Source organism: Neofelis nebulosa, chromosome 16 (genome assembly GCF_028018385.1).
Source record: "Neofelis nebulosa isolate mNeoNeb1 chromosome 16, mNeoNeb1.pri, whole genome shotgun sequence".
In the NCBI taxonomy this organism is placed as follows: Eukaryota; Metazoa; Chordata; class Mammalia; order Carnivora; family Felidae; genus Neofelis; species Neofelis nebulosa.
Genome location: NC_080797.1, coordinates 50,426,399 through 50,438,957, shown reverse-complemented (window position 1 = coordinate 50,438,957; position 12,559 = coordinate 50,426,399). Strand labels below are relative to the sequence as shown.

Sequence of the window (12,559 nt, the reverse complement as noted above, 5' to 3'; positions counted from 1 at the left end):
CAAATATAATTTTCCTTCTTTTTTTAAAGTCCATTTTCAAGTTTTATATTTGAGAGAGAGAGAGAGATTGCGCAGCGGAGGGGCAGAGAGACAGAGAGGGAGCCATAGAATCCGAAGCAGGCTCCAGACTCTGAGCTGCCAGCACAGAGCCCGGTGGGGGGCTCCAACTCAGGAACTGTGAGAGCATGACCTGAGCCACTCAGGCGTCCCTAATATTCCTTAATAGCCACAAAATAGTCCTGGATTAATGCTCAGAGAACACACCTTCCAGTTTGGAGGAGAGCCACATTCCCTAGGACTATCAGGAGCCACAATGTCCCTATCAGGTGCAGGTACCGCCGCCAGATGGCGAGAGGGAGGCCTGGGACGACCCTTGCGGGGTCTGGAGGGTGGGGAATACTAGCCCGGCTCGTTTGGCCACGGCGATCCGACCCGACCCCGCGCGGGCGAAGGCAGGAGAGGAAGTGGAAAGTATGGACTTGGAGGAGACGGGCCCCGGGCGCAGAGGACATGAGGGCAACGGCCTGGAGACGGACTTCAGCGTCGCAGGGAAGAAGATGCGGGTTGTGTACACGGAGGCTGCAACGGTCCCATCAGCGCCGTACCCCGCGGTGCGCGCCGGTGGAGGTCGCTAGCGGGCTCTGGGGCCGCGTGAGGGGAGAGGTCGGATTTCGCGCCTCCGAGAACTCACGGGATGAACGGGCCGGGGAGACGCAGGGACCCCGCCGGCAGCGCTTACTCTCCTTGGAGGGCGGTGTCGGTGGGAAAGGCTAGAGTGGTTGGGATCCAACAGAAAGCCCCTCGCCCCACTTAGTGGCCGCCGACCTGTGCAAGTCACGGGACCTCTATGCGTCTGGGCTCCTCTTCTATGAAATGGGATCACTGATGGTACCACCTCAGAGAAGACTGTTGTGAGGATTAATTGAGATAATACCTGGTGGCTTGTATTTTTTGCACACTCCCTCAAAACACCACCACTCTTCAACCAACACCCAACACAATCGACTTATTAACTTCCTGGAGGCTACAGAGGCGTAGAAGAGAAGATCTCAGTAGAGATTTATTGTATTCAATTCTCTTGGTGCACCCTCTAGTCCTTTGCCCCACATCCAGAAAGAAATGTTATAAACCATGGTCTTCATCTCAGAGAGCCCATGGTGTGACTGAGGAGTCATGAATGGTACACATGCAAGAAAATTACTTCACAAGTCTTACCAGTGTTCACAAACACTGGTTCTGACAGTTCTCCTGGGAGAAGGGGTGCCAGCCCCTCCTGGCCAGCTGTGAGCTCTAAGAAAGTCCTGGGTCTACCTGGCACATCTTGCTCACTTCCCTGTTCCAGTTCCCAGTTGAACAAGATGGATGAGCCACCCCTAAGAATGAGGGCCTGGCAGGGGGAGGGGAGCTAGGCTCTGTGTTGGCAGTTGCCATGGTTTCAATCTGAGTTCTGGAGCCAACCTGCCCACCCCTGAGACACTCAGGTCACAGAAGCAGTAGGTCAGAAGCCTGAGGGGATATAAGGAGTGCCACTCTGGAGCCCCCCAGTGCACCTGTTGAGATGGAGGCCTCAAATGGGCAAGGGGGTGAAGGAGACAAGCCCCTAAAGAAGGTGAAGTGGGGTGAGGGATGTGAGGGAGGGAAGAAAGAAGGTCCTTGAGGGGCTAGTCTTGGAAAGCAGAGAACATGAAATTAAGGGAAGGAAAGAAGAAGGAAAAATGTTGATGTACACGAGTTAGCAAGAGACCAAAAGAACAAAAGGATAATTCATTCAAACACAAGTTTATCAAAGATGTGTATTCCTGGCAAGATGATTGTTGGTTATGGAGACACAAGGGCATGTGTGTGTGTGTGTGTGTGTGTGTGTGTGTGTACGTGTGTGTGTACACTTGTGTCATGGTCTGTGTGTGTGGTTGTGTGGTGTGAGGGGTGTGTTTATAGAGTTGATCGGCCAGAGTCCCCTCTCTCTGGGGCCTGGAGGAGCCTAAGATACATACTCTTTCCATCTACTTTCCTCCGTTTCCCTGGTCTCTCCTTTCAGAGTGGTCTGGGCCGGGATCTTCCTTGTTCCCCCCGAGCACAAGCAGGAATTAATGCTCCCTTTTCTGAGAGGCTTTTGAAAGGTCAGGTGCAAATCCCACCATGTCAGTTTAATCCTGTGCTCTGACTTTAAGTATTATTTCGTAGTCACTTTGTCTTCATTAATTTTCAGCTTTTGGGGGGCCCACTTTTGCTGTCAGAAATCTCCTCCTCATCACCATCACTGTCACATGGTTTTCTGAGTGCCTGTTATCATGGCATAATGCTAAAGGTTAGAGGTGGTCCTGGGGCTTAGGCCCTCAGTAAATGTTTGTTTGAATGAATGAATAAATGACTCCTTGCTCATTCCCCCAAGGAGTTTCTTACATCTCTTGGTGCCTCAAAGTGTTCTTATCTGTAACCAGGGATAATGATATCTAACCTCACAGAATTTGTGGGAGAATAAAATGAGTCCGTGTTTATCAAGTGATTTGTACAATTAACTACTATTCTGTGCTATAATTATTATAAAAGAAATGGGTAGGGCATTCTAGGTTTCCTAAGCAGGGATGTTCAGGGATGGGTTTCTTTGCTAGGGCTTACTGCTTCAGGACTGGGCCAAGAAAGGGTCCTCAGGGAAAATGGAGAAGGGCTTTGGCTGGAATTTGGATCACTGGTTGCCTAGCACTGCCCCTCAAGAGCACCTGCCTAAGCTCCCCAGCTGACCATTGCCTCCTGCCTCTTCCCAGGTGACAGATGCACCCTACTTAGAGAAGAGCTCCCGCACCACCCCTTCTGGAGACTCACTTGTACGCCATGCCAAGGGTCTGGACCAGGACACCTTCAAAATTGTAAGGGGCCAGCCCAGGACCCTGTCTCTTGTTCCCTACAGGTCAGGAGACCTGGATCAGAATTGGCAGGCCTCAGAACCATAGCTTATTGTCCCACTTGTCATGCTCTTGGGAAGGAAGTGGGGCAGGAGCTTGACTGGAGCCTCCTTACTTAACCCGCTTAACACTTCCTGGCTCATAAAGGCTTCTGGTTACTTGGGGCTGCCCATCTGCCTCTTTTCTCCTATGACCCCTCACTTGACCTGTTGCCTCCTCAGTGTAAAGAATATCTAAGACCACTGAAGAAGTTCCTGCGAAAGTTGCACCTGCCCAGGGACCTTCCCCAGAAGAAGAAGCTAAAGTATATGAAGCAGAGCCTGGTGGCCCTAGGGGACCACATCAACACCTTTCTGCAACACTACTGCCGAACCTGGGAAATCAAGCACTGGAGGAAGTAGGGCAGCCTCCTTGCCCTTCCCACTATTCCCACTCCTGGGCCACATACCTTTCCCACCCCCGATTCAAGGTCCCACCTCAGTCAAGATCCCTGAGTCCTTCATTCCTTCATCTTTATGTGAAAGAGTCAGGATCCTAGAGTGAGCATGGTGAAGAGGGGGTGGAGAGAATGGGATCTCTAGTTACTCAGGGCAGCATTGATTCATGGCAGCTATGTACACAGTGGACAAAGGACTCTCCTGACTCTGGAGAATGACCTCTGATTGAACAACTGCTGTGTGGTGTGGGTACCCATCACCAGGTTGGGGTATTCAAGGTCTAGCAAATTTCCACCTCTCCACGTCCCCAGCGAAATCCAAGGAGGCAGCATGTGGTCCATTTCTCCCTGGGTGGGTCCTGGACACAAGACAAATGCTGAAGGGAGAGGGGCTGTGCTCTGCCTCCCTCAGCCTTGGTTTCTCCCCTGCAGGATGCTCTGGCGATTTGTCTCTCTCTTCTCAGAACTGGAGGCAAAACAGCTTCGCAGGCTCTACAAGTACACCAAGAGCAACCAGACAGCTAAGTTCCTGGTGAGGCGCTCAGGAAAGCTCCTCCCCAGGCCTGGCTGAGGGTTGGCTGGTATATTCTTGGATTGTGGGGGGAGGCCTGGGGCTGAGGGTCCCTCTGATACCACCAGCATCCTTCCAGTCATTTCCACACTCACTGGCTCGGGAAGACCCCACTGCCCCTACCTTTACCCCTATAGGGGGTGAAGTGGGGCTAAAGAGGGCAGAGCTCAACTTCAAGTTCTTGATACTTACTCTCCACACCAACACCCTGATGTTAACAAGGGCAGGGACCTTCCTGAGGAGCTATAGGTGGGGACGGTTGAGGCCAGGCAGAAAGGCACAGCCAGCTTGGGGAAGGCTCCAAGGACTAGCAACAGCCTGGCCTGGCTTTGGTCAAAAACAGTGACTCTCAAACATTTTGGTTTCAGGTCATGTTCACTCTCTTAAAAAACCATTGAGAAGCCCCAAAAGCATTTATGTAGGTTATATCAATCGATATTTGCCTCATCTGAAATTAAAACTAAAGAAAAAATTCAAAATAAGTACTTACTAATCCAATTAAAAATAAAAGCAAGGAGCCCACTACATTTTAACATAAATAATTTTTACAAGAAATATCTGTATTTTCCAAAACCAAAAAAATTAGTGAGAAGAATAGCATTGTTTTACATTTTTGCAAATCTCTTTAGTGTCTGGCTTAATAGAAGACAGCTCAGCTGTGTTCTCATATCTGCTTCTACAATCTCTTATGATATGTGATTTGGCTTAAGTACATGATGAAAACCCAGACTTGCACAACTGTATAGTTAGAGAAGAGAGGAATATTTTATTAGCATTTTCAGATAGTTATGGATATTTTTTTAAATTTATTTACTTTGAGAGAAAGAGAGAGCAAGGGAGAGGGGCAGAGAGAAAGAGAGAGAGAGCAGACTCCATGTTCGGTGAATAGCCCAATGCGGGGCTCAACTCTCATGATAGTGAGATCGGCACCCGAGCTGATAGCAAGAGTTGGACGCTTAACCTGCTGAGCCGCCCAGATGCCCCTGTATATTTTTCTTTGCTATCACACCAAAACTCAACAAGTGGCAGCTACTTAGTAGCAATGTGGAATCTGAAACCATATGAATGAACATTATAAAATACTTTTTTCTTTTTTTAGCACTTTTAGGTTTACAAAAAAATTGGGTAGAAAGTTCAGATGTTTCCCATATACTACCCCCTCTTGTTTTCCTTATTATTAGCATCTTGCATTAGAGAGGTACATTTGTTACCATTGGTGATCCAGTATTGACACATTATTAACTAAATAATGTCCGTAGCTTACATTAGGGCCCACTCTTTGTGTTGTACATTCAATAGGTTTTGACAACTGCATAATGACATGTATCCACCATTACAAAGCATACAGAATAGTTTTGCTGCCTTAAAATGCCCTGTCCTCCCCGTATTCATCCTTTCATTCTTTCCCTCCAAACTCCTGGCAATCATTGATCTTTTTACTGTCTCGATGTTTTTACTTTTTCCAGAGTGTCATACAGTTGGAATCACACAGTATGTAGCCTTTTCAGATTTGTATCAATGACTTTTTCACACTGGCTTACATTAGACTCCATTGGTTTCTCTCTTGCATTTTGGGTAGACCCCACTTTTCAGGGGGTCAGTGAGGTCAAAATATTTCAGGGGCCCCCAAGGGCTCACAGAGCACACTCTGAGAATCACTAATGCAAAATAATAATCATGGGTAACAGTTTCTATGTTCCAGCACTTTATGTTCCCTCCCGTGATCTTCAAAAGTAACCCTGGGGCACCTGGGTGGCTCAGTCAGTTAAGCGTCTGACCTCGGCTCAGGTCATTATCTCATGTCTCATGGGTTTGAGCCCTGAATCTCGCTCTGTGCTGACAGCTCAGAGCCTGGAGCCTGCTTCAGATTCTGTGTCTCCCACTCTCTCTGCCCCTCCCCTGCTCACACTCTGTTTCTCTCTCTCAAAAGTAAACAATTTAGGAAAAAAAAAAATAACCCTACATGGTAACTAGAAATAGTGTTCACAGTGTGTAAATGAAGATACCAAATGCAGAAAGCTTGACCCAGACCACATATCAAGTAGAGGGAAGAGCCAGGTTCAAACATCTGGTTCAGAGGAAAGCCCTCCTCTGACTATGGCACCTCACTCTTGCTGGGCAGCTTTAACGAAATCCTCTCCCCCCTTGGGTCTCTATTTCTTCCTCTGAGCATGAATGGGTGAGTCGTTTCAGTGATTCCTCCTCTGAATACAAGGAGTTGCCATTTTAGTGATATCTGGATTTCACTGGCCAGGAAAATCTCAAAAGATATTTTCAGGTTCTCAATTTTAATTTTGTCAAGGACTTTAAAATAAGTACCATTGTTTCATTACAAAGAAATGCATAAGACTCTATAATTCTAGACTAATACACACATGAAAAAATGCTCAACATCACTCATCATCAGGGAAATACAAATCAAAACTACAATGAGGTTATCAGCTCACACCTGTCAGAATGGCTAAAATTAACAACACAGGAAACAACAGGTGTTGGCGAGGATTCGGAGAAAGGGGATCTCTCTTACATTGTTGGTGGGAATGCAAACTGGTGCAGCCACTCTGGAAAACAGTATGGAGGTTCCTCAAAAAGTTAAAAATAGAACTGCCGTATGTTCCAGCAATTACACCACTAGGTGTTTTACCAAAGAATACAAAAATACAGATTCGAAGGGGCACATGCACCCTGAAGTTTATAGCAGCATTATCAACAATAGCCAAACTGTGGAAAGAGCCCAAATGTCCAGTGACTAATGAATGGATAAAGGAGATGTGGTACATATACACAATGGAATATTAGCCATAGAAAAGAACGAAATCTTACATTTGTGAAGATATGGATGGAGCTAGAGTGTATTATGCTAAGTGAAATAAGTCAGTCTGAGAAAGACTGCCATATGATTTCACTCGTGGAATTTTTTTTAATGTTTGTTTATTTTGGGGGGCACCTGGGTGGCTCAGTTGGTTAAGTATCTGACTCTTCATTTTGGCTCTGGTCATGATCTCACGGTTTGTTAGATCAAGCCCCGCATTGGGCTCTAGGCTGACAGTGCAAGGCCTGCTTGGAATTCTCTCTCCCCCTCTCCCTCCCTCTCTGTCCCTCCCCTGCTCATGCTCCCTCTCTCATTCTCTCTCAAAATAAATAAATAAACTTAAAAAATAATAATGTTTATTTTTGAAGGGAAGAGAGACAGAACATAGTGGGGGAGAGCAGAGAGAAAGGGAGACACAGAATATGAAGCAGGCTCCAGACCCTGAGTGGTCAGCACAGAGCCCGACTAGGGGCTCAGGAACTGGGAGATCATGACCTGAGCGGAAGTTGGACGCCCAACTGACTGAGCCACCCAGGCGCCCCTCACTCGTGGAATTTAAGAAACAAAACAGATGAGGGAAGACTGGGTGGCTCAGTTGGTTAAATGTCTGGCTTCGGCTCAGGTAATGATCTCCCTGTTCGTGAATTCAAAGCCCTCCAGGAAGCTGCTTCAGAGCCTGGAGCCTGCTTCAGATTCTGTGTCTCCCTCTCTCTGCCCCTTCACCCACTCAAGCTCTGTCTCTCAATCTCTCAAAAATAAACAACAACAAAAAAATAAGAACAGATGAACATGTGGGAAAGGAAAAAAAAAAAAAGAGAGGCAAACCTAAGACTCTTAACTATAGAGAACAAACTGAGGGTTGTTTGTTGGAGGGGAGGTGGGTGGGGGACAGGCTAGATGGGTGATGGGTATTAAGGAGGGTATTTATTGTGATGGGCACTGGGTCTTATATATAAGTGACAAATCACTAAATTCTACTCCTGAAACTAATACTACACTATATGTTAACTAAACAGAATTTATTTATTTATTAAATTTCTTTTTAATGTTTATTTATTTTGGGGGAGAGGAGCAGAGAGAGAGAGAGAGGGAAAGAGGATCTGAAGCGGGCTCTGTGCTGACAGCAGAGAGCCCAATGCAGGGCTCAAACTCACAAACCGTGAGATCATGACCTGAGCCAAAGTCGGATGCTTAAACTGACCCACCCAGGAGCCCCAGCTAACTAGAATTTGAATACAAACTTGAAACAAACAGAAAAAGATACTATAAGAGTTGGAGGACGTATATCAAAGTAAAGAACCACCCAATAAGAGACAGTTGGCAGCCTGGCCTCAGTGTCTCTGTTTCTCTCCCACATCTGTGACCCTTTGTTCCTGCTGACTAGGCACGTGTGAGGTGCAGCCAGACCACAGTAATTTCCTAACAAGGGCAGGGCTGGGGCTCTGGAGTATGGGGCCTGTCTTCTCTATACTCTCCTAAACATTATGGGCCCCTTGCAGGTGGCATTCTGTCCCCTGGACACCCCGGAAAGCTCCTTGCTGGCCAACCAGGACGACAGTCTGCCCAAGCTCTGCAGTGCCTGGGGGCTGCATGGCAACATCAGCGGCATGAAGGAGAGGCTGTCCAAGATGCAGGCCCCTGGCCGAGAGGCCTCCCTGCTGGGGGAGCCAAGATCCCAGATCCAGGTCATGAAAGGTAATGCCCCTTCCATGTGGGAACCATGTCTGGAGGAGGGGTCTCGCCCACGGTGCCACATGCCTCCTACCCCCCCCACCCGCCCCCAGCAGCCTGACACATTTCCCTTCCCATCTTCTTTTTAGCCCTCCATTTCTCTTTCTGTCCATTCTCCTTCCTCTTCTGCACTTTTTTCTTTTCTCTGTTTTGTCCCCCTCCCTGCAGGCGTGTTTATCATAGAAAGTTTGAAATGTACAGATAAGTATGAAACACAAGAGGGGAAAATCACCCATCACCCAGAGACCATGACAGGTAACATTTGGGTGTGTTGCCTTCAGTGTTCTGTATGATTTCCCTCCGGAGGTCTCGTGATATATAGTTTTGGTTCCTGCATTTTTCAGTTAACAGTTTAAATGAAGGCGCTTTCCCACAAGACTAGAAGCAGAGACAGTTTCTAGCAGCCAAGAGTGGGGGCTCCAAACAGGGGCAGGGTGCCTACTCCCTGTTTCAGGTGGCTATGGGGTAAGGGAGTGGTTCATTCCCAAGGCGGGGAGAAAGTCGAGTCAGATGGACTGGGGATGGCCTTCCCAGCAGCTTTGGTCTCTGCAGTGACTGCACCGCTTGGGCCACTGGACGGAGGCTGTGGGGTTAGGGACAGACTTTCCAGCGAGGGGTCCCAGCCAAGGTTGGAACCTACGAAGGCCTCCTCCTGTGCACTGAGGTGCAAAGAGATGTGGGAGCCACTTACCCCTCCCTCTTCTGGATCTGGCTCCGGGGACCCCACATACAATGGGATGAAGGCCAGGACGTCATTAAGATAATGTAGGCCAAGCAGCTCACGAATCAGATCAGGAAAGTGAGGTCTGGGCTTTTGGGTCAGCCTTTCCCTGTACCAGGTGCTCTGTACCTCTTTATTTCACTTAACGCCTGCAACATCCTCATGAAGAGGGTATTATTGTCCCCCTTGCACAAATGAGCAATCTGAAGCCATAGGGCAAAGGGTGGGACAGGCTGACTGGAGGAAGTAACTCTGGGACAGGCTTTAAAGAAAGGGAAAAGGAAAGGAGGGGGGAAGGAAGAGTAGGAGGAGAGAGGAAAGGTGTGTGCAGAGGTGAGGGGCAATGAGCGTACAGTCCGGAGCCTGGAGGTGAATGGAAGAGCAGGTTGGAGAAGTTCAGGATGGGGAGGAGGGGAGGATAGAAGGGTCTGGGGGGGTTGGGGGGTAATAGGAAAAAGCCTTGCATGGTAGGTTAAGAGCTTTGGCTTTCATGTAATTCTTTTTTTTTTAATGTAATTCTTAAAATAACATTTTATTCCTACCTATAAACATAAGCATAGCATAGAAAATTGGGTAATACCGATAAACAAAAATAAGCAAATATAAACACCACATTGTTATCACTACTGCTAGCATTTTCCAGATGTTTTTTATGTATATAAATACCTGTATTTTAGCCAAATGAGACCTCGCTGTGTGTAGGATTTTGCCTGGAACTTGCTTTTTTCAGTTAATTAGATCAACCTTCCATGTCAACGTTTTCATTTCATTTCATTGTTGGATTAAATACTTCATATTCAAATTTTCCAAGTAGTCAAAGATATTTTTTGCGCTGGTTTCTCAAGCATGAATTGCCCTGGTTATGCCCCTTCCATCTCTCTTAACCTAACAACGTCCTCTTTTTTACACCCTGACTTGTTGAGGAGATCAGGCCACTGATCTGCCGAATGTTCCACTTTTGATTCTTGTTGCTTCCTTTTGGCATTTTTAAAGCTTGTTCCTCTTTAGATAAAAAGTCTTGGTGAATTCACGTCAAACATTTGTTTGGGATACATTAGAGCCGAGGTTGTGTTCTTCACATTGTGGTAATATGACAAAACACACACTATTAGGCGGGCCCACCAGGAATGGGCTAAGGTCAATCACTGAGTCTATTCGTGATATTAAATGTACCCCATGTGGTGTTTCTTTGACTCTAGGTTCATTAGTCCGTTTTTACGGAAAAAGATGGCGGTGGTGTTTGCAAACAGTCTGGCAGCAAAGTCCTGGGACCTGGGGCATGAAACCTGAGAGGGGTGCGGGGAAGAATCAGAGTCAAGACACATGGTGTAGTCCTGACTGTGCCCCTAACTTGCCTTGGGCTTTGGGTGGGCTATTTCCTTACTCTGTGCTTGGGTGAGATCCTTCATCTGTAAATTAGGGCGATACCATCTTCCTCTGCCACAGGTTCTTTGAGAAAAGAGGGACAGAGGTTGCAAGTTAAGATAAGATTGTGTTGTTCTTCCTTTCTGTCCTTACCATATCCCCCGAATGTTACAGCCTGAGATTCTCTTACTCTTTGTGATGTTATCAGGACTGTGTTTGACCTTCCCTTTTCAGATTCTCTAAGGAAACTTCCTCACAAAACAAAACTCAAGAATAAGAGAATTAAGGAAGCACCAGAGACTCCAGAGACCTGCCCATAAGAACATCAGGCTAGAACAGAGGGCCAGCTTGCCCTGGGTCCCAGAGCACTTGTCTTCAACACCTCTGCACCCTGGGGGCTGGGACCAATGAAGGGAAAGAAGAAAACTGTCTTTATCAGAAGGATGCTCAGGTCTTAATTACGTATAAATGGGGCGGGAAATAAACAACCTTAAGACAGTTCTACCTTACTTGGCTAACAATCATCATTCATTCGTCTTTTTAATTTATTAAAAAAAAAATGTTTGCCAGCTACCTTCTGATTGGCAGGTATGAATAACACAGATGAATAACACAGATGAATAAGAAGTGATCACCATCATACTCTAGTGCAGGAGACACACATGAATAGACATTACAACAGGCTGAATAGAGGTGCACAGGGAAACCTCGGCAGGTGACAAAGGAGTGATGTGTGCCAGGGGAGAGCACAGTGGAGAGTGGAGGGGGCCTTGCAGCAGAAAGGGAGAAGTCTGGCAGTCTGCCTCAGTTGTCTGGACTTGGTCTCCTGGATAACCTGGGGGGAGAGAGGTAAGGGAGGTGTCAAGCAGTGGAATGAGCTGACGTGACCTGGCGACTGGGGAGATGCTCCGGAGGCAGTGAGCACAGTGCATGGAAGCGAGAGAGGGTGGAGGCCAGAGACCAAAGAAGAAACCATATCAGTAGCCTTAGCTGGGATGATGGTTCAAACTGGTGGTCAAAAGTCAGCAGCTGCATGCTGAATTCAGACCACTGATGTGTTAGTTGTTTGCCCGTTGTGGTGGTCTACTTACTGTTTAAAATTAAAAAAAAAAATTAGTTGCCAATATTAACTTGGTACATTTCACCTTAAAAACAACAAACAGGGGCACCTTGGTGGCTCAGTCAGTTAAGCATCCGACTTCAGTTCAGGTCATGATCTCACAGTTCATGAGTTCGAGCCCTGCGTCAGGCTCTGTGCTGATGGCTCAGCCTGTAGCCTGCTTTGGATACTGTGTCTCCCTCTCTCTCTGCCTCCTCCCTGCTCATGCTCTCTCTTATTCTCTCTCAAAAATAAAAACATTAAAAAACAAACAAACAAACAAACAAACAACAAACAGCAACAGGGTCGCCTGGGTGGCTCAGTCAGTTGAACGTCTGACTTTGGCTCAGATTATGATCTCACGGTTCATGGGTTCAAGCTCCGCGTCAGGCTCTGGGCAGACAGCTCACATCCCGGAGCCTGCTTCAGATTCTGTATCTCCCTCTCTCTCTGCCCCTCCCACGTTTGTGCTCTCTCCCTCTCTCTCAAAACAACAACAACAACAACAGATTTCTGGTTTTTAAAAACTTGCCCCACTTGGATGTGCCTTCCCACATGACCGTGCGAGGCTGGAGCTCAGAAACAATTGCTCAGGTTTCACTGATATTCTTTCTAGTTAGTTCACCACAGTCTCCACCCCCTCTCTCTTGCGTCACACACTGGCCTTCTTCACCCAGTTGTATCACCCATTTGACTCTTCTGGCTTTTCATATTTGCTACCTTGGGGATATACAAAGTCAATGAAGGTGTGCATAAAAGGGGGATGAGTACATTTGTAACATTAGATAGAATAAAATTGACAATTTTAGGTGACAGATGTGCGAGATAGGGAGGGAGGAGGAGGAAGTGAAGATGGTCGATTTTTTGTAGATGGTGTTCAACTCCAGGAAGAGAAGCAGGTGCAATCGTTTTCTGAAAACA

At 47.0% G+C, this 12,559-nt stretch overlaps 1 protein-coding gene across 2 annotated transcripts; it reads left to right on the top strand.

Moving 5' to 3' along the window:
* Positions 1–1,447: 1,447 nt before the first annotated feature.
* Positions 1,448–11,048, top strand: CHCT1 (CHD1 helical C-terminal domain containing 1). 2 transcript variants are annotated; one of them, XM_058705644.1, is made up of 7 exons: positions 1,448–1,609; positions 2,766–2,867; positions 3,125–3,300; positions 3,772–3,871; positions 8,222–8,417; positions 8,622–8,708; positions 10,774–11,048. In XM_058705644.1, exons 1-7 carry the CDS (start codon positions 1,559–1,561, stop codon positions 10,857–10,859), a joined length of 798 nt encoding a protein of 265 aa, XP_058561627.1. In that variant the 5' UTR covers positions 1,448–1,558; the 3' UTR covers positions 10,860–11,048. The 2 variants fall into 2 exon arrangements, with proteins under 2 accessions (XP_058561627.1, XP_058561628.1); XM_058705645.1 differs by lacking the exon at positions 8,622–8,708 and having other exon boundaries at positions 1,450–1,609.
* The last annotated feature ends 1,511 nt before the right edge of the window (positions 11,049–12,559 follow it).